The 21,970-nt window shown below is 44.1% G+C and overlaps 1 protein-coding gene across 1 annotated transcript in view; it reads right to left on the bottom strand.

The window, feature by feature from the left end:
• BRINP1 (BMP/retinoic acid inducible neural specific 1) overlaps window positions 1–21,970 on the bottom strand; it is an 86,561-nt gene that overhangs the window by 51,840 nt on the left and 12,751 nt on the right. The window contains exon 2 of the mRNA XM_061476480.1: window positions 7,483–7,750. Coding sequence (XP_061332464.1) covers window positions 7,483–7,700 — 218 coding nt within the window. The 5' untranslated portion in view covers window positions 7,701–7,750. The remainder of the gene's footprint in view (window positions 1–7,482; window positions 7,751–21,970) is intronic.

Raw genomic sequence — 21,970 nt, 5'->3', positions numbered from 1 at the left:
TCTTGCCATGCAATGCTGTACGGCTTTCCATTGTTCATTCCACACAGAGGCAAGAGCCTCCTTTCATCTCAGCTCCCTCTGTCCTTCAATTCCTGCTTTGCCTCCCCTAAAAAAGCCTTGCTCTGACTGTGAAACATAAAAGCTGATGTCCCCTTTAACAGATAGCATAAAAACCTAATAGGAAAACCTTGTCAGCAGAACTCCAGCGTGACTAAAAAAGCCAAAGCAAAGATTAAACAGCCTAACAGTGCCTATCAATTTGTACCAGTGCAAAGCATCACCTTAATGCTGTTTGAGAAGAACCTTCACGGTGCTTTTTTGGTTGCTTCAGGCATCCAAATAACTGGAACAGGACTGAAAACTTGCCAGGGTATGTGTGTGAGAGAGGAGCTATGACTGCACATGTAGAGCACGGTTTGTCTCAGCCAGTGGCACCCAGATCTCAGCATCCAGCTTCAGTTTGAACAAGCACATCAAAGCTTAATCCTACCGCTCACCACGGCTCTGCCTCTCTTGCCCAGCAGTGTTGGGGAAAGTATTACTTCTTCTTTATTCTAAGATGCTAAAAGCCAAACCCAAGGGAAGTCAAAGAGTTTCAGAGTGATCAATATGGACATTCAGCCTATTTTATTTTCTCCTTCCCTATTTCAAGGACAGAAAGAGTACTTGCAGATTTCAACATAAACTGATTGAGCAAGTTGAAGAGCAAAGAGCTAAACAAAATACACTCAAAATCAAAATGTCTCCTGTCTGACATGTTTTAACTGGCATTGCTTGACTTTGTGTTTTGAGATGAGATATTATGTCTTAAAAATCGCAATAAAAGAAAAGGTTTTTCACTGGATTAATAAAATGAAAACAAGGAGCAAAGCTTAAACTTCTCACTGAGGCTAAAATGAAATGTTTTGATTTTTCCATTTTACAAATATCCATTTCAAATCAACCCATTTTTAATGTTATTTTTCGTTCCATACAACCAGTGAACCACAAAATCAATTATTTGTACAGCTCTAGTGACCAGTAGATTAAATTCAATGCAATAGAGAGACAGCAGAAAGAGTCAATGAGGAGTGGAGTGATGTGCTGAAAAAAGAGTGGAAGCAGCTCTGCTAGATCTTGTCCCTGCCAAAACTTAGCGTGTATTTTCACAACCACTTTAATACTACTTTAATCCACATTGCTGCTGAAAACAGCAGTCTCACCAGTCCCCTTCCTACTTCCATCCACACAGTCATAGAATCATAGAATGATCAGGGTTGGAAAGGACCTTAAGCTCATCTAGTTCCAGCTTCCTGCCATGGGCAGGGACACCTCACACTAAACCATGTCATCTGAGACTCCATACAACCTGACCTGAACATTGCCAGGGATAGAGTATTTGCCACTTCTTTTGGCAATCTGTTTCAATGCCTCACCACCCTCACAGTAAAGAACTTCTTCCTTATATCCAGCCTGAACTTCCCTTGTTTCAATTTGAACCCATCACCCCTTGTCCTATCACTACAGTCCCTGATCTTCAGTCTCTCTCCAACATTCTTGTACCTCCATTCAGATACTGGAAGCTTCTCAGAGGTCTCTACACAGCTTCTCTTCTCCAGACTGGAGAGCCCCAACATAGTTTTCTGCCAGATCAGTTCCTCAGCTGTGAAAATCAGAGGTTTACATGCAACCTGCCTGGAAGTTCTGATCAGGAAAGGCAAAACATCTGTAATAGAAGCTGCTAAAACCAGCCATAGAAGCCTCACGTTCGCTCACCACATTGTCCAAGTCCTGTGCCTGGATGTAGGAGCCAGGTTTGGCTTTTGCTTGCAAATAATAACAGCTCATCATTCCCCCAGCCAGCGAGGGCAAGCAGCCTTCTAACCCCTGGAGCTGTGTAAGCCCCTGGGCAATGCTGGATATGCTATCCCAGATTCTCCAGGCAGTAAATTGGTGAACTTTCCTTTATGTCACAGAGAATCTGGCTCATTGTTTTTAACTTGTGGTGCCATAAAACTTAGAAAGTTTTGTGAGACCAGATTGTCCTCTTTTTTAATATTATTTATTTTTCCTCTCAGGGAAAACTGAAGCAGCAGAACAGCACATGTATTTCTAAGTCATTTGTAGGCTGTGTTACGTGCACAGCAAAGATCCTCACTTTATGATCATTCTCTTCCTCTTTGCTAGGGGAATGACACTTTAAGAGACCACGATTTGTGAGTTTTCTAGGACTAAATAAAACCCTCCAGTGTGGCTGAATGCGCTCAGCAGTACCAATCCTTTTATGAGCACACAGTTTAGTGTCCACTTTGAATTGGAGAAACAGGGAAATCACCCAAGTGTTGGTTAGATGAGACCCTAAGGGTCTTTAATCCAGCTTCTACTTGAAGCAGGACTATCACCAGCCCTTGAGTGGACAGAACTGTGGCTTTGTCCATCCAAGCCTTGAAAACCACTACGCATAGAGGCACCCCTCACCTCTCCACTGACCTGCCTTAGACCTGCACCATCCTCCTGATAAAACAACCCTTTAAGGGGAGGAAAATCAGCTTTTTTTTCTCTCCTAGGCATCATTCCAACCTATTTATAGCTAGCTTGTGCATCCAGTTACTCACATACTCACAACCCTTCCTGTCTCAGGAGCTGTATTTCCATTTTATATATTCAGGGACCTTACTGTAACGAGCGTACGTAAGCAATCAGTTCTGTCCTGTCACTCTGCAAGCGGAGGGATGGGACAGGCCTGACTGGTTTGTTGTCACATCCTCTACTGCGTTTGGAATCTGTTAATTCATTTTATCCAGATTTGGCAGAGTGTATTTGCAAGTTTCATGGAATTAGGCAGCCTCTAAATGATCCTGCTGCAGGAGAAGTGCAAGGTGAGCAGATCTCCTCTTTATACTCCAGGGTCTCCCTGCTAACCTACACGGAGAGCCAGATTTCCTGGTTCCTACTTGCATTGCAGAAAATGGAATTAAACTCCCACACATAGAAAATCCACCTTTTTTCTTGCTCATTCCCCTTCCAGCCCTGTGCAAACATCCATTTTATATTGCTGTCGTCCCTTATGTCCAAACGTCTTGCAACATTTAATTAAGTCTGCCCAGCAATGCAGAGCAGACAAGTGCTGTCATCTCTCATTCTCAGGGAGTGGGGAGGGAACCAAGGCATAGAGAAGTGAGTTTACCCACAGCCACACCTCAGCCTGGGGCAATAACATAGATTATAGATACACATAATCTATACAGATACAATATAGACCCTGACAGTGTAACCATAAGCCTGTCTGCTCAGCTGGATGAGACCGTCTCACCTCTTCCCTCTCTGCCTCCTGTGCCTTACCTCTGACATTGAACAACAAAGACTCATTCTTTCCTATGAAAGATTTGTTTTTCTAGAACTTACTTAAACTGAGCAGCATCATTAGCAAAATGCCTCTGTGTCAGTGCTTCTGCCTGTCTAGCTGCAGAGTGTATTCAAGTGCTCAGTTTATTGTTGCTTTTGCTTTGCCTTATAGCTAAATAATCAGTTTCTGGGAAAAGAAGAAACGACAACGTGACAGTATACTTCAAAGAAGTGGACTGAAGCTGTTAACTACTGTCTTGTGGCAACAGGAATGTTTTCTGGGCTGAGCAGTGCCCTAGTCCCAAAGCCAAGCTGAGCTTCATCTGTTTTCCAGCCTTCACGCAGTACCTACTACCCAAGGCTCCCATGACTAGGAACAGCCAGGATAGTGATAATGAATATTCAGACGCCCCACAAACCACTCTCAGCATCTGCCATCCTATCTGCATTAGCATCAGAGTGCACAGATAATGATCAAAGCAGCATTTTCCTGCCAGAGGCCCCCCTAAACCAGCCTTATTAGTATGAATTGATGCTGATTAATGTGCTTCCTTAATGCAATTGTATCTGCCCCTACTGTTCATGATTTAACATATAAAACATCTCTCCCTTTACTTGCCTCATAATGTCACATGAAAAGTGCAGACCTTGACTGAGGATACCAGAAAAATCAGTGGTCTAAGTTTTGTGAGAAAGGAACCTAAAATATACTAAAATGAAATACACAGAAGAAGGGAATAAGCCTTTGGATAGATCTGGATTCAGGCATCCTATGAAAAGATATTGGCAGCTCTGCTGTGCCAGAGCAGTTCTGCTTATGCAGCATGTAAAATTGCCTGGCTAACTAAAATAGGCTCTTTGCTTGCTGTTGGCAGACTTCTGGACTTTAGTTCTGAGGGTTTCATGTTTAGTTTGGTGTCGCTCCCTTTCTAACATCACCTGTAAAAATGAACAAATACTGTGGTTTGCCTTCTGCTCTGTGTAGCACTGACAGTGGCTTTATCTGTATGGGTTTTCAGTGTAAATGACATGGCCCTAATGCGTTGTGTCCATGCTCCGGCACAGCAAGACACTGGGGAAATCACCACTAAACAGATGACAGTGTTTCAATTAGGAATGGGTGAGGTCCTCTTGCCTGATTTCACTTCCACTCCAAATCCTTGATTGCTCTGGCTGGTTTGAGGTCTGCTGCTTAGAAAAGCAGTGGTCAGGTTAAACCTCATTCAACTAAATCACAAGTGCCTCAAGGAACTGTCTGACCAAAGGACAAAGAACAAACCAGCCACCCCCAAAAAAGTATGGGAGGAAAGGAACATTGAAAGAGAAGAGTACACAGAAAACTCCCATGTGTCGTATCTGCTGCTTTTCTAAGGAAAGGAGCAATATCCTTAATGTAGGATATGTGCCTCCCTTGGGCTAGTCTAGTGCAAAGAGCAATTGAGAGACATCATTTGGTAGGAAAGAAGCTTCTGTGTTGGAATTAAAGAGTTGACAAAATCCCCACAGCTTTACAGCTTCTCCAAGTCAATTTAAGGATCCCACAAAATGAGATTTTACCCCTGTGGGTTTCAGTAAAATGATATGTTCTGGAGGAGGGGGTGCATGTTCTGAATCCAGCTCTCAACTGCTGGAATTGGCTGTGGCTCCACTAAATTCACCATAACCAGACTGATTTTAACGCTCCCTCAAAAACTGCATGGGACCAGGTTTGAAGTGACCAGTTCTGCCAACAGGGTAGGGTATTAGAAACAACCAACCCTCCATCATCTGGGCAGCCACCTACTTTCTGGCTCCATCTGCTGAAGCACATGAGGCTCTCCCCTCCTCCTCAGCTGACTGCAGTGGGAGCAGAAGATAGACCCCAGAGAGTGTTTCCAAAGCACTCAGCTCCCAGCAGCTCAAACCATGACACTCGTGGCTGGATTTCTCCAAGCCCCCAGCTCCCTCCCTCAGCTTAGTGCATGATATTTGGCCATGAGATGCCCAAAGTGCCCTTGCAGTCTTCCCCTGTGTCTCTAAACTCTTTTCCTAACTCCTTCCACTGGACTTTGTCTCATCTCCAGTTTCTTTTGCAAGTACCAGCACTGTGACCATCTGTGTCTCCTATGCATGTAGAATGCTGCTGCCCATTTTCTTCCATGTTGGAAGAAGGAGGACATTGTCTCCTCCTCATGCTACAACTGCTTTAGCAATATCCAACAGAAATGGAGAAAGAGATCCCTTTCTGCTTCCTGTATATTCAGGTCACCCTTAACTAAGATAAGCCTTCAAATTCTTACCAGCCTCCTACAAACTAAAGGGGAATTTGCTCCTCACCACACAGCAGATACAACTAGAAATCACAGGCTTCACGTACAAACAACATTTTAGTTCCTTTATAAAAGTGGGGACAGCAAAGCCGTGGTGCAGGCTCCCTGCTCTGGGTGTGAATTCTCCATCATGGGAAACCTTTGAGGTTGCCCACAAGCCTCTGTCAGATGTGACACAGGTATGTCTGAGTCTGCCTTGGGGAAGAGGCGCGGATTAAATGACCTCTCAAGGCCCTTCCAGACCCATTTTTCCGTGATTCTTGGAGACAGAATCCCAGGCTTGGTGGATCTCTGGCCTGACCTACAGTGACAGTTCATAGATGTGTCTGAACACATACATTGCATGCATTTCTCTCCCACTACAGCCCCTGTGGACCAGTGAGGTGGTATTCAGGGCTGAATAGCTCTTTAGCAACGGGCAGAGCCTCTACCAGGGGCATTGTGTGGGGCAGAGATTTGCAGTCTCTATCACAGTGTTTGGTGTTAGGCAGGGCAGGAGGAGAGCTGGGGATATCCACACATAGGAAGAAAGTCTGTCTGAAAAAGGCATGTTTTCTCTGTTCCTCTGGGCAAGCAAAGACAGTGAGATGCCCTTAGTGGATGCATGGCAGCATGGTATCTAGGTCTGGGGCTGTCTTCCCCCCTGAGCTGTTTTGAATGAAGAGGACAAGCCAGAACAGTATCTTCAACCCATGTTTACCTGCCTTTGCTCTGCAGGTTGGTGCGAGGGGAGGGGATGCTGCACTCCCTGGAGGCCATGGGACAGGCACATCTCATTTTTCTTCCCCACACATAGATGATGTCTTGCACATCACTCTTATTCTACAAGTGCTTTTGGCTCTCTGCCCATGGGGAACACAGCCTAAACACATGTGGTTTCCCTGCTCCCCCCAGTCATCATCCAATGTGTGTCTGCGTGCATGCTGCCAGTAGGCTATTCACTAGTGCTTTCTTATCTACTAGTTTGCAACAGTTGTGTTTGCAAGTGTCTTTCTGAAACACACCAGGGCTATATAATTATGTAAATGTGCACATGTCTATGAGGGTTTTGCAGTCTCTTTAGGTTTTAACACAAATCTCATGACATTTGCTGGCTTATTCCCCTTCACTCCAAAGCACTTGCTGTGTTAATAGGAGGCTCATATGGGCGCCCCAGCTTTTCATGTTAAAATGAGAAATGAAAAGCATGTTTCTGGATATCACAGTGGGCAAGAAGAGCTGGAAACAAGCAACAACAAAAGCTTCAAAACCTAGAAGGCAAAGGAAAATCCAGATTCTGCCTATCCTCTGGAGTTTTTTAGTTGTAAGTCTCTTAAACCAAGATCACAGTTCTGGGGCAAGTCCAGCTCCTACATGGAGATAATCTGCAAAGGTCTGTGGTAGGCAGTACATAGCTAAAGCTCATCACTCTCAGCAGTGTGAGAACTGCCATACTGATGTGTGTCTTGATATCTTTATGTCTGTTCTCACTCATGTGAACCTTAAGCTATTGGCAGTTCACATCTATGACTACAGAGGCTTGGGGTCTGCCCATTGGTACATTGGTCTGACAAACATGCTTGTGAACCTGGCTATGAACTTATCCATCATCACAAATGAAGTACACCCACACCCTTGGTCCCTTTTGTCACGGTATTACCTTCATCTCCCTATCAGAGCTAATGCTGAGTCTTTGAAGCAATTTTCATTGCCAGCTGAGGACCATGAAGAACAAAAGAAGCGCTTCCAGATGAAACAGGGACAATGATGTGTCTCAAACTGACTACAAGCCTTGAGCCCATGGAAATGACTGAGTTCCCACCACCTAACAAGTTATCCAAGCTCCAGGTGCTGTAGGAAACCAACGTACCTGTATATTTTATATCTGGTTGTAAATCCTTGACGATGTCTTTCCACAAAGGATAAGTAGCTCCGTGAGTGGTGGAAAGGCCCCCTGTCTGAAATAAGCCAATCAAACTCCTTGGAGACATGTTGGTTGGTAGCAGCTGGGTCCTGGTGGGAGGGCTGTACTAGTATATGGTCCCATATAAACAGGAGGTAGAGGAACTCAACAAGCCTCCAGTTCATGCTTTTCTGTCTGCCTTTTTCCTCTCATTCTTGCTCCATTCTGTGGAGTCCTGTTGAAAAAGAGAAGGAAGAGGAGGAAGGAAAGAGAGAGAGAAATGGAGGGGAGAGGGAGGAGGGAGAGAAAGAGAGAATTTAAAATGGGAATTGCTTTGATCCTTCGACAACTGTCTCTCAGGGTGAAAACAGACATGAAAAATCAAGTTTTAAAAGACTTCCCTCTGCCTGTGTTACAGCTTAGGGTATTTGGCAGTGTTTTATTCATGTACCTAAGTGGTGTCTTTAACCTCCTGAGCATATATCACCTTTGAAATAACCAGGTCCTAACCTGAGACATCCTTACCCCAGCTTTTCCATCACTTCCCTCATGAAGTTCTCTGCAGTGTCGCAGAGGCAAGTGAAGCTGGGCGCAGAAGGTGACTGCACCTTAGGCTACAATTACCCCTTTCCTGTCCCTTTAATGCCATGCCAGAGAAACGTGTCTTCTGCTTTCATGCCTGTCTGTTGATCTGTAATCCATACTCCGTGCAACCCGAGCAATCTATGAAGGCCCAGCTCTTACTTCAAAGTGTTGCCAAAAAGAGAAATAAAACAAAATAATTACCCAGGCTCCAGTGAGGAGCACATTCGGACACACAGACACACACACGACTATGAAATCCTGCCAAACTCTGAAGGAGAAAAATCACCTCAACCTGCTTTCCTGCCTGTGTGTTTGGGAGGTGTGTGTCTGGTAGAGGGGGAACAAGGTCTGTTGCTATTTCGATTACAGGAGGACCTCCAGGCTCTTTGCAAGATCAAGGCTCCGCAAGGTGACACAGTGAACTTGCATATTCAGTGCAGATTTACTAGGCAGCTTAAGGGGATGCTTCACAGCACCTGGTGCAGGACATGTTGTCATTCATATGATGGGAGAGTGGTTGTTCCACTGCACCCCCACATCAAATCATGGCTGAGGCCAGTCCTGCTATGAGCCAGCTCCTCTCCCCGACGTGTTTAACAGCTAAATAGACAAGACATATGATGAGTGGGAAGGGAAACAGAGGGGTGAAATGCCTTGCCAAAGGTTACACAGCAAGCCACGGATACAGCTGGAAGAGAGCCCTCATCTCCTGACTCCTATTCGCAATGTTTCAGCCATTAGATCATCCACCTCCACAGTCATGCTGTTGGCACAATGCCCCTCTCTGAACAAAGCCGTGTGCTCTATTGGTGGAAGGTGAGCAGCTTGCTTAGATGACACCCCACGCCTGACATGGATACCCTCACTTTCTACTTCCTAACTCTGGCTGCAGCAGCATCCCAGCTTGCTGGGTTGTGTTGCTTGTTGCTGATGCTGCTCGGAAAAAGTCATCTCCATACACAGGACATGTTCCTCCTCCTGCCCACCTCCTGTCCATCTGGCTGCCTCGCTGAGTCTGGTGAAGGATGTGCCAGCACAGTGGGCATACCTGGGCAGGCACAGAGATCTTGAGGCTGCATCCCCCACTCCTGGAGCAAAAACCTGGATAAAAGTTGTCCTCAGGACAGGTTATACCCTCTATTTCTGCAGAATAGAGTGCAGAGAGACTGTTGCTACTCTCTGAAGCAGGAAAAGTTCGGCTATGCAAAGCTCTGCTACAAGGAAATTTAGCGTCAGGATTATTTGTACATCCCCAGAAACCATTCTGGTTTTGAGTCTGAGTCCACCATAAGCCCTCAAACTAAAAGTTTGCGAGCCCCAAAGATGACAAGTTTTGCTAAGAGCGTAGGAGAGGCCAAACCAAGGTGTGCTAGAGGTGCCATGTGCACTTGTAGCACTGCATGTGAATGTGAGATGGCTGATGTAAGCAGCGCAGTGTAGACCAGAGAGCATCACCATCTGCTGGCATGGGTGTCTCTTGCATCAGGATCTATTCCCAGGAGCACAGCAGAGCTGCAGCCCATGGCTCTGAGCATCCAGGTCTCCTGTGCCGGGAGTGTGACAGGGAGCACAAGTGCCGAGTGCGTGTGTGGGAGTCTGCACGTGTGCACAGCATGTGTTTGTGGAGCTGCAGTGTGCTCTGCAGCACTTACCAAAGCTGAGTTGTATAAGTCTGGTTAAAAACGACACTCAGCTGTTGTATTACATGAAGGAATGAAAAACGTTAAGTATGGGAAAGTCAACGAATGTTCGCTTTTTCTGTTGGGCAGAAGTTCTGTTCGAACTTCTTTCCAAATGCCAATAGAATATTACTGTTATTAAAACTAATGGTACCTGTAGCTCCTGACTGAAGAGGCTGTTCTTGTTCTGAAGGCATGTACTTTATAGTGCCCTTCAGCACTAACTCTTACTGCACCCATTAGTGTGGCAGCTCTGTGTTTCAGCCCATCTCCTCTCAGAAAGGATCGGTTCTACTTTACCTTACAAACCCAGGGTTTGGGGATAAAGGAATATGCTCTATTCCCACACTGAAAAGAATAAAGAATATTCCAAGTGAACTACATTATATCTCTTCTTCCACTCACACTGGTCATGATCCCAAGGTGATTACTGGGAAATGCTCCCAGCTGTATCGCACCCTCAGGATTTCCAAATTCCAGTTCAGGAACCCATTCCTCCTTCTCCATCCAGGCTACTTCTCTGCCTTGCTGCTCTTTGCAGATCTGCAACACTGTCCCATCACAGTAAGCAGATGCAAACTCAGCATATTTGCCATTAGATGGGTACGCACATTTGTTCTGATAGCTATCAGTACACATTGTCCAGACTTGCTTGGGTGTCTGTTCATTAAACTCATCCAAAACTACTTACTTCATCAGCCAGCCTGGACCAGTTTTGCTTTAAACATTTCACTTTCTATTGAATTTCTATTGCAAAGAGAGGAGCTTTCACATACCTAAATAGAGTGATAACTCCCCTCCAGTTCCCAGGCAGTGCAAGTGTGAACTGAACTATAAGAAGAACCAAATAAAACGTGTTTCAGAGAAGTCCCAATGTGTCCTCCCACATGAGAGCATCACACACTGAGGAAATATCAACTTATAAAAGAGAGGAGATACTCACTAATCCCCCCCACGCACGTCTTCATTCCCCTTTCCTCTCCTTTTAGATTGAAGCTAGTGTCAGGATGATATGAGTTGTGATAGGTCTTAACCACAGGTTAAGACATGGGGAGAACATGCCTTCAGATCGCTAGCAAAAAAGGACACATCTCCAGTCTGGAAGCTGGATCAGTGCTGAGAGCAGGGAATGGTGCCTGAGGCAATGAAGGATGGTAGAGCACAGTTGGGTCTAGACAACTATCACACCATCAACTTTAATTTTTTAGTAGTATCTTTTTCCCCCCTGTAGCTGCTGTAGAGATGTTGTTTCACATTAAAGATTAATACACACCATGGGGCTGGTCCCCACGGAAGCTATAAAGCTTACTAAAGTGGGATTATTTTGCGTCTAAGGCAATATTATATGAGGTGCATTCAATCTAACTCCTAACAAGACTGAATCTGAAATTAATTTGTTAGGTGTCTTTATGGGGCTCAGCTGATGTGCAGTGTGTTCTGGGGATTTTGCAAAGGGGATGGGGAAAAAGGGGCAAGGAGGTGATGTCTCCAAGTATATACAGCTTGGGTAGGAGAGCCAAGACTAAGTAAAAGCCATCTCTGCATTAAAAGGGGAGGCTTGGGAGAGCCAGACACTGGGTTTTGATCCAGGAATCTAGGTTTCTGCTCAGCTCTGCACCTTCTATGATCTTGGGCAATGCCCTTCCATGCTTTTTTGCCTTGCTTTCCAGCATAGAAACACAATAACGTTTGACTACTTGGACCACAAACTTGTAGGAGAGGCCATCATCTGGTTATAGCACCTAACAAAAGGCAGTCCTGCTGCCCCCACAGCTCACTAGGTGTTCCTGCCCTATAAGCAATGAATGAAAACCCTCTTGAGGTGACAGGAAGGTTTGTAATACAGCAGATAACAAAAATACAAGCTACAAAGGCCATTTCCACTCCGGAGCCTTACAGAGCAATGCAGTCATCTGGGTCCTTCTGGCTCATGTCAGCAAATATGATCATGCAATTAGCACATCTGTTAATAAACATGATCAGTGGGTGAGCTAAGACATAGGCTGCAGTTCACAGTAAATAAGAACTGGGAGAAGAAAATGTTAGATGTACTGATTCTGACTCACGTTACAGTCGGTTTCCAGCATCGTCCATCACAAAGGCACATCCATCAGTGCAAATAGGGGTTTCTGTTACAACCCTTTTTATTTTGTTGGGTGGTTTAAGATGGCCTTATTCTAATACAGATCCAGCCTGGAACATTAAACGTTCCTTGTCTTGTGAGTCTTAAGGGTTCTTGGAGGAAAAATAGGCAAGTACTTTCTGTAAAGTGCAAGTTGTATTTGAATGTACACTTAATTTCACCGTGATTGATATCTCTGTGTTAATTATATTCTATTTTAGGCAATACCTTTTCTGTCACAAGGCAGTGCCTTTTATCCAAGGAGTTCAAATTGAATTAGAGACATTAATTAAAGCTCTCAGCACTCTAGTAAGGCAGGCAAGTGCTGTTACTCCCATTGTTTCTTGAAACAAGAAGAAAGGAATAGAGCTGGGTGTCTACTTAGCCACTTAAAAGGTAATTTTTATACAGTGGGATAGCTCAGAATGATAGATTTTGCACAGAATGATACTGCAAGGTCTGTTTCATACAAGGGAGGTTGTGTAGCGCCAAATGACTGCTACAAACAGGAAAGGCAGAACGTAAGAGCTCTGACTCTCCATCACTTGCTGTGAATACTTCACTACTCCTCTGCCTCCTGGGATTTTCTACCTTTCTTCTAACCTCTGTACCTTTCATTCATCCCTTCTATTAGATTCAAGTTGATTTTGCACATAACCCTTCTGTTTTCTCCTCCTCGTGTTGTTAACTCTTTCCATCAGGAATGCAGACTCAGGAAAGAGAAATTACTGAACACATTATTTGCAGTAAAGAAATAAGTCCCCTATCTCTTTAAGCTTCATGCACCAATAATTCTTTCTTGTGTCCCACATTTGTTTCTTGGCAGGTTGAGAGAGGTTTCTGCCTGCTGCCATTTACCAGAGGGAAGAGGCTAACAATCGCTATTTGTATCTGAAACACTTCTGTTCTGCAGCAACTTCACACACTGCTTTAGGATGCTGATAAATTAGTAAAAGACTGAAGTGTCAAGGGAGAGATGAAACAGCTTATATTAGTTTAGAGCTCGACCCTGCAAAGTGACAATCGTCTGACCTCATTTCAGCAAACAGCTTAAGTGCATCCTTAATTTTAAGTCTGGGAGATACTCTTCTAGATTTTATTCAACTACCCCTTCTTTAAGTTAACTGTACGTTCACATTCCTGCTAGACAGGTAACTACTGCCCTACACCTTTAGGATTTAACTCGTGTTAGGTCACTGAGTGCAACTGGAGTGACAATATTTATGTCCTGCCCCTAATTCAGAGATGGCTCATGAAAGTGCTGGGAGGTAGATACTGCCCATGAAACTGCTTTAACTGTCCTTTGGAAACAGTGGTCAGCGATCCAACCAAGCTGAGGACATCTTTTCTGTGTCAGGGCCAGGGGAAAACAGGGAACAGGGATGGAAAAGGATCAGGAAACAAATCTGTCAAGGTTTGTCAAGTCATAAGAACTTCTGTGGATAAACCTGAGCTCTGGGAAAAAAGAATTTGGCTGCTTCTGATCTACATGTCTCTATAGCTCAAACTACAGGGGCTGATAACTGACTAGAGTCAGAGATGGAGCTGCAAGTCAGCAGTGGTTCTGACTTTCTGGATGTCTCTGGCAAGCAACGTTGTAAAATCCTGAATGATTATAAGCTATTATTTGGTGGAAGCGTGATTTCTCCATTTGAGGCAGTGATGGGTGAATCCCTCCCCAAACCTTGGCTATTTTCCACTGACCAGTGCCTACATTTCCACTCACTCTTAACCAGTTCAGTTTAAAATATGCCTGAGTGATTAGACCTGAAGGATACTCATCAGCTGAAACATTTCTGGGTGAGGAAAAGCAAGGAGAAAGGATACGAAATATCTCACCAAAAATACCAACACAACCCCTGGACTCACTTTTTTGCCAGATTGTTCAGGCTGAAAAAAATAACGACTGGGAGATGTCAGTGTTTTGGCTGTGAGAGCACCAAGGGGAAACATTTCCAAATTTCCGTTTAAAACTATCAGACTTTTTTCCCTTTTCTCCTTCTGGTTTGTCTTTCCAGCTTCTTAAGGGAGAACACTGATGAAAATAGTTCCTTTGACCCCAAGTGATTTAGAGGAGAAAAGGCTTTTTTTTTCCTTTCAGTTTGTCAACACTGTGCTCACAACTTGTCAGAATATTCAGTGAACCAAAAACATCCTACAAATCCTTTGTTATTAATGCAGTTCAATCAGTAGCCTAGAGGGAGCAGGTTTTGAGCAGAAACTTGACTTACTCCGTGCCTCTATCGAGGTGAGAATCACACTGGTAACAACTAAATACCTGTTTTCAGCTCATTTGTCCCCACACTTCAGCTAATTATAAACTGCTGTTTCTGTTTTGATGAGGATGAGAGGCTCTTTGAAACCAAAGAACTGCAGCAGGCTTGTAACCTCCATCAGGTACAACATCAGGTAGTCCTCATCATAAATCCAGTAGCCAAGGTGCCAAAGCCACCACTCTGAAATCCAGGATCCATAGGCACTAGGTTTATGGATTTGCTTAGAAAGAGGATCCATCTAACAGTGCTCAGTAGAACTGGGAATTAAATTAAAAGGAACTTATGCATGTACACACTGATTTACGTGGTGAAGTATCACATTCTGAAGACAGCCCTGCTGAATCTGAGACTGGAACAGGTATCATGCTAGGTGCTGCACAAACAGACACCAGAAAGGTGGTCCATGCCCCCAAAAGCTTGCAGTCTAATCAGAAGACCAAGGACACCAGATGGCCAGGGACAGATGGGGGAGCACAAGGGAACAGTGAGATAATGCTGCTCAGCGGGCTCAGAGCAGTGGTGTCAGCACACCAGCAGCCCTACTGTTGGCAAGATTGTGATAGCTATTGTCAGAAATGAGAGTTCTAAATAGGGAGGCTGGATAATGAGCTAGCTTTGGAGATGTTTGTGAGGAACTCCTCTCATTTGTGAAGTGGCAGAGATAGAATGAATATAGATGGTAATAATAATGATAAATAGCACTTTTCTGAGCTGCTTATTAAAAAAAAATATGGTGGGTGGTGAGCAGTGATTTCTATTAAACACTGCCCTGAACTTGAAATTATTCCTACTATTATTAAATTATTGTCCAAGCTAAGCCACTTCTCCATAATTTCATTTTAAATTACACCAAAAAATGCAGCTCTGTCCTCTGTCTTCCTCAGTATTTATACACCTCATATCAAAGTCCTGTAATCTCATAAGTGTTAATAGGTTTCTATCCTTGCAGCAGCTCTAAAAGATTGGGAAATGCTGGTTTTTCCCATTCTGCAGAATGGGAATTGAGACACAGGCTTGATTAATGGCTTGTCCCAGATCATTTTCTAACTGCTTCAGGAATTCAACCTGAATCTCTTAAGTCTCAGCTCAATGCGACATCTCCTTGCAGTACCCTTCCTACGCACCTTCACGCTACTATTCCCGAATTAGCTAGGACTTGCCATGGAGCTGCTTAGGATTTTTTTGGACTGCTCATTTTATGTCAAAAAATGCCAATTCATCAGAGGCAGAACACTTGGTAGAAATTTGTTGATTTAAAGGGGGGAAAAAGAAGCATTTTGATAAAGTCAGCTTTTCTTTGGAACAGAATGTGTTGAGTGTTCCATTTGGAAAGGCTCGGTTCAAGATTGTGTTTTGTTTTTCATTACATGTTGAGTACTATACATTCAAAATCAAAATGAAGTGTTTTCTTAAACAGCGTGTTTTGACTGAGCCAAATTTATTTTGTAATTTGTGCTTTCTGCAATGTCCAAATTCATTTAGTGCTCTTCTTGCATTTTGAAAAAAGAAATACCTGTGAACTATACCAAACAAACCAAACAAAAATCAGACTATTCCGTATTGTTGAATTGAGTAATCTGAAAACTAAGTTCAAAGAGGTCTGTCAGAGTCCAGAAACCCTGCTTTTTGCTTTCAAGCCTGTTCCATTCTCTGTCCCAAACTTGCCTTTCTAATACCTTTCATTGCAACATTTAGGACCTGTAAGCAGAAAGCTTGAAGGAAAAAAGTAATCGATGCCAAAACTGCCCTGAAGAGCAATAATGTAACATTTGATCCTAAAGGTCAACTGTTATCCCACACCTAACATTCTTTACAACAATTTTGTTGTTCTGAAATTCATTCTTGGGCAGGGACTTCACCACCACTGTCACACAGAGTAATCTCACTCCATAGGCAAGGTAATGCTGTTGATTTTGGTATGCTAGGAAGCTGAGGTTACCTAACAATCCTTGCAAATGATCCATCTTCCTGGTTTTCTTACCCCTCAGAAAGGAGCTTAGCTCTTAAGCTGGGGCTTTTGTGCTCCTCAGCTCTTATTGGAGGAGCAGAACAGGTTAAAATCCACAGGCTATTGCTTCTGCTGGTACAGCTCCTGCTGCTTGGATAATGACAGCCCTGCCTGCCAGGATGAAAAGCATCATTTAACTGAGCGCTTCCTATGGGCACCAGGTTCTGCCACCATTCACGCTGGATGAAGCCAAGGGAACCAGAAGCAGTTGAAGAGGGGAAAGAAAAAAGACCCCAAGTTGTTGATGACTGCAAATTCTATCCCTGGGCTCATCCACCTCTCTTACCACACTGAGAGAATGAAGAATTTGCTATGGCCATAAGAATCTCGCTGTGCATTTAGACACACAGGCTCCTGCAGCTTTAGACCCTTGAGCAACAGCCCTGCAAGGATACTCAAGAGACAAGGTGAGTCCTCATAAGGTCTCAGACTTCTGCAGGCTGAAGATATGTGGTTACTGCCATGGACTTTATACACCTGCAACTACCTAATAGATGATGCCCAGTGACTTAGAGATGTGTTGTGGGAATCTCTTAAGTATTTAGGACAGATTCCTTTAGTGCACAGGACACTGGTCTGAGGCTGAAAACACCTGGGCCCAGGTCTCTCTATCACCCTGCCTTCCAATATAGTGAAAGTTACACACACATTAACACACAGGCACTTTAACTCAGGCTAGACATGTGAGCCAGAATGTGTAATAACACCATTTTATCTGCAGCTTCTGAAACAGAAGCCAGGAATCCTGAGCGTGGGTCTCCCTCTCTAAGCACACATTTAGGCAGGCTCTGCAGCCGCAGGTTCTGTTGGAAGGTCTATTGAAGTCAATGAGCCTTGGGTTGGATCTCATTGCAAAAATATAATCAAATAGCATATTAACTCTTAATTTGGAATAGTATATTAAATTAGAAGCTCAAATTAACCTGAAAATGCATTTATATAATGGGAAGATTTAAAATCTGTGTATCATGAAGGTGGGAGAACTCCAAGCCAAAGGGGTTTTCACCAGCCTTGAATCCCAGAGCCAATCTGCCCAAAACACTACATTTCAGCCTAATCCCTAGTGGATTTCCACTGAGACAGAGGGATGTGTGGAAAATAAAGCCATCACATACTTATCAATATTAATCTGTCAAACACAGAGGACTGGTACTAGCTAGACCCCAACCAATGCCAAGAACTGAAAAATACCACAGGATACTAAGGATCTGCACTGGCATTCCACCATCACAAACAGCATCTTCCATCAGCACACCAATCCTGCAGCACGGATTTGTTAGAACACTGAAGGAACTCAGTCGTTGCTAGGATTAAAGGCTGAAACCATGCAGGTCTGAGCATCTCAAACATGAAAGCAGCTTGGTATCCGAGTTTAAGACCATCGCTAGCTGAGAGTTTTCTTTATTTCCTTCTTTGAGTCTGTTCTGCTCTGTGCTAAATCCATCTTCTGACCACCTGGAGCGTTTGAGTCTTGGCTGTGATGTTTGTCTGTTTAGATAGACTGCAAGTAGAGCTGGTCACACAATTGTGACAGAACAGTTCTTAGCAGGAAAACGCCTCTCTCTTGCAATCGAAACGTTGCATGGGAACGTGTCAATTCTGACAAACTTTTTGATGTCTAAGGTGTCAAAACAAATCATTTTGATTCTCTCCATTTCAGTCATACTGGAACGTTTCATTTTGAGGAGAGAAACACATTTTTATGTTGTTTCAATTAATTTGTTTTGACATTTTTACATATTCTGTATTGTATTGATATATTTCAAATATACTGCATCTTGTAGAAAATATTTGTTATTTGTTTATTTATGTGTTATCATTAAACAATGCTAAATATTTCCTACAGCATTCTAGTTCTTCAGCACCACAGAAACAGAAAATAATGAAGGTCTCAAGTTAGCATTGCTTTCGAATTTTCAGGCCATAAAAGCTTTGTGGGAGCATGGTTCTCATCCAAACTGGAGCTTAAAAGCACGACCACAAATCAGAAGGCAAGATTTTTCCCAAGGAAAAAACATGTCCATTTTCCAAGCAGCTCCGTCAGCTCAATGACTGCATAGCACAGCTTCCCTCCCCTCCTCAGATCAGAAAACCAACTTCTCTGCTGGTTAAAAGAAGTCTACCTGATTTTCCTTTTCTTCTTTTAAACCAGATTTTTGCTCCTCTGCATAGCAGAGGGGAATTGCTACCCATGAATTCACACCATCGAGTCTGTGGTAAAAGTGGGTTGAAAAACAGGGCAAGGCAAGTGGCAAAGGGGAGGAAGGAGAGAACAGTGGTGCGGAGCCTGTAATGAGGCAACTCTATTGATTCTTCATTTCATGGATGAAAATGTCCCCAACGGCTCCTGTGCATTCACTGCAGTTCAATAAGAGATGGAGGGCAGCAGGTCTCAGTGCTGAAGTCTGAGTGCTGTGTGCTGCTGGTGCCTCTTCGCAGGGCTGAACGTGAGAGGACAGACTCTGTTCTAAATGTGCATACAGAGAACAGCATGCACAAAGGCAGGGCCCTGATCTACGGCTGTGCATGGAGCAAGAGGCAGTGCATGGCTATGCATGACCACATTTCCCTTCTCCTCCCTTTCATCAGGCTAAAACCAAGTTTAAATAAGGAGCAAAGGCTGCTCCTTTCCATGGCAAGTCTGCCACCTCCCCTTGGAGAGAGGGATTAGTGCCAACCACCATTCAGGTGATGCAGGGGAGCACAGTGGTTTATGCAATGGGAACAGAAAGGAGAAGCATCCCCACTCTTTGGAGGTTTATTTGAAGTAGCAGGGAGCTTTTCTGTCTGCTTTTCCTCTTAAAGGGATATGCCTCCACCACCAGACACTGCAGTTTGGAATGTGAAATCCCCCACGCAGCTGCTTCAACGTGCACCTCTGCATGCAGATGTGCCTGGTTAGCTACTCTTGCTCCAGCTGGGCTGTCACTACAGATTACAGCTTTTTGCTAATAGTGAGTAGTGCTGGAGCCTGAGACTTCCATTAAAAGCCGATGTTTCCACCTCCCTGCCCCACAAATGGCTCTGTCCCAGCCGATGTTTCTGTACACATGGCCTCATCTCTGGGGTGGGAAAGGAGCAAAGTGCCTCAATTTGTTTCTGTGTTAGGCAACAATGGAACAAGTTGAAGGCAGAAGATATTTGAGGATAATATGTTTTGAAAACTGTGGATTATTTACTTGAAAATTGAATTTATCCCTGGTCATCAGCGCATTCTAATACTGTAACCCCATCACTCTGACAGCTGAGCACTGAATCACCCCTTTGGAAGAATCCTTGAAGGAAACGCTTCATCACCTGAAGCAACAAGAGAGACTCTATCTAGGAAGAAGGAATGCTCCTGCAGGGAGAGAGTGCCCATCCATGCCAGACACTGCAAATCATTAGCCCTTCATTGCTAGATGATTTGAAAGCTGCTGACAGATGAAGAATTGGCATGGACACTTGACCTTTCTCCATTGCCAGGAGGAAATCACTGACCAGGAAGAACAGCACATGCTCTACTGGGCTCTACAAGGGAGAAGAAGAGGGTCTGGAAGAATTCAGAGCGCTTTGTAAAACAAGCACTGCTGCTTCAGCACAGCCTGTGCGAACGGTCAGCATTGCCATCACTCATGCGCATGCTGATGGAGTGACTTCCAGTTTAGCATGTGTCAGATGCCTTCACAACTCCTCCTGCTCCAAAGAGGACATTCAGAATGAATGCACAGAAGACTTTCTTATGGACACTGAAAGACTCACACCTTTGCAGGCTGGGAACGGAGCAGAACACACTAAACTGTGGTTTACAGTTTCACTGACATGGTGTCCTGCCAAAGGAAGTGAGGAGTCCCTTCCACCAGCATGCACACTGCTGACTTTGGCTAGATTGTTAGCTTTTCCCTGCTGCTCGATAGATCCTACATGCCTCTGCAGCCTCCCCGAGTGACTCTGTCTGAAAGCAATCCAGAGCAGGTGTCACATTTGTTTCTTCAACAGCCTGACTCCCATAAAGATCTTGTGCAATCAGCTGGCCAAAGCCAAAGCCAAAAAAACACCTCCATCGCTGGTCATGAGTAATTAATTCTGCTTTGACATTCCCCAGGGCACCTCACAGCTAGTAAGAGCTGCTGGAGAAAGAGACACTGCTGTGGAAAAGGAATAAACAGACTTGCCTCAACTGCAGCCATGGAATTAGATAATAAATAGCTAGCTAGATGAATAATACTCTGTGAGCGCAAAATCAAATGCAGAACAGGAATACAGCTAGCTGGCTTATCCCTGGGAAATCAAAGGTGTTTGGAAGGAGTTTCTAAAGAAAGAAGGGTATTTAGAGTCTACTGTGCTCAGGAACACATAGCCTGAAGTTATCCATCACATCTAATGTGACTGTTACAATGACAGACAGCTATTCTTGCACATTTTATTCTTGGTATAATATTCTTGGACCAAAGCAGCTCAAGGAAATTTCCTCCTAATTTACATCTCTGTTCTCTCCCTCCTCCTGCCTGGATTGCAGACTACACAGCGTCTTTGTTCCCATGGCATCAACACAGTTTCCCCCACTAGCTGTTATGGGCTTGGTCTGTGTTCCTCAGGGAACTATAGGTATCAACCTGAAGCATGGATCCTTCAGCTTCTTCTATCTGCCCCTTAAATGCCTCTCCCCACTAAATCCATAGCTTCTGTCCAGATTTGTCCATTAATGACACAACTGAGTTTCCAGTGACAAAAACATTATTCTGCAAGACTTGAAGAAGTCAGCAGGAGTTGCAACAACATCCCAGATTCAGGTACCAAGCCTGTGATGTGCATCGTACCAAGCAGATGGTGGTGTAATCCCTGCCAGCATGCAATGCCCAGTGCGCAGAGAGCACCCGTAACCCCTGTCTGATTGAATATGCATATTCACATCTGAGTTTACTCAGATGTGCACAGGGGCTTCTAGTGCCTGTGCACAAACTCATCCAGATAAATCAAGAGCAAGAGATCCACATCTGAGGTCCTGTCACAGCAAAGAGGAGGAATCTGCTGGTTCCTCTTCACGTACACATCACCCAGTCTTACAAGTCTTTGCTCTCCTTTTGGTCCCTGTATCCCTGAGGATACAAGTCCCAACCTTTCAGAAATGCTTATGTATTCAGTTTGGACTTCCTGCTCCCATTGCATTGGGGGTTTCTAAGCATGCAGCCAATTCCTCTGTGTTCCTGCATACCTTCAGCTGGAGTCTGAAATCAGTTCAGATTACTGTCTTCCATCCCTCCTTGCTACTCTTCTTCACCCACCATGCTCATTTATCCATCACAGCGAGCGCAGCCAAGACACCTTATTAACATTTGCCACTTCATTAGTAACCTTCTACACGAGGAGCAGAGGAGGAGAAAAGAGGAAAGCATGTAAAACTGGAATGTAAAGAACTCTGAATTAAGAGTAACACAGAACTGAAGGTGTGAATGAGAAAGTGCAGGAGCAGAAGTATGAGTAAAATTTTATGTGTGAGAAAGATTTATAATTAATCCACAGTCTAGTGAGAGCAGGGGAATGCAAGTCAAGACTATAGTCTTCTCTATATGCTTCTGCTACTGGTTTACTCAGACAAATCATTTTACTTTCTCCTTTTTCCCCCCCCACTGCTCTCTACCCTTTGAGTATATGTTATTTGAGATACAAATTGTCTTTAACTGGGTGTAGCATAAAGGAAACTGCAATCATAGGCACTAAAGACGCAAGACATTTTAAACACATAGTTAAATTAGGCACAGCGAAGCACTTGGGGATTGACTGCCAGTGTTTATTAATTCAGGTT

The sequence above is a fragment of the Pezoporus flaviventris genome, unplaced genomic scaffold, assembly GCF_033815535.1.
Source record: "Pezoporus flaviventris isolate CSIRO_AGI_PZ_B2104156 unplaced genomic scaffold, CSIRO_AGI_Pfla_v1 ptg000097l, whole genome shotgun sequence".
Lineage (NCBI taxonomy): Eukaryota > Metazoa > Chordata > Aves > Psittaciformes > Psittacidae > Pezoporus > Pezoporus flaviventris.
Note: the sequence above shows the minus strand (reverse complement) of the source record. Positions and strands in the feature narration are given on the sequence as shown.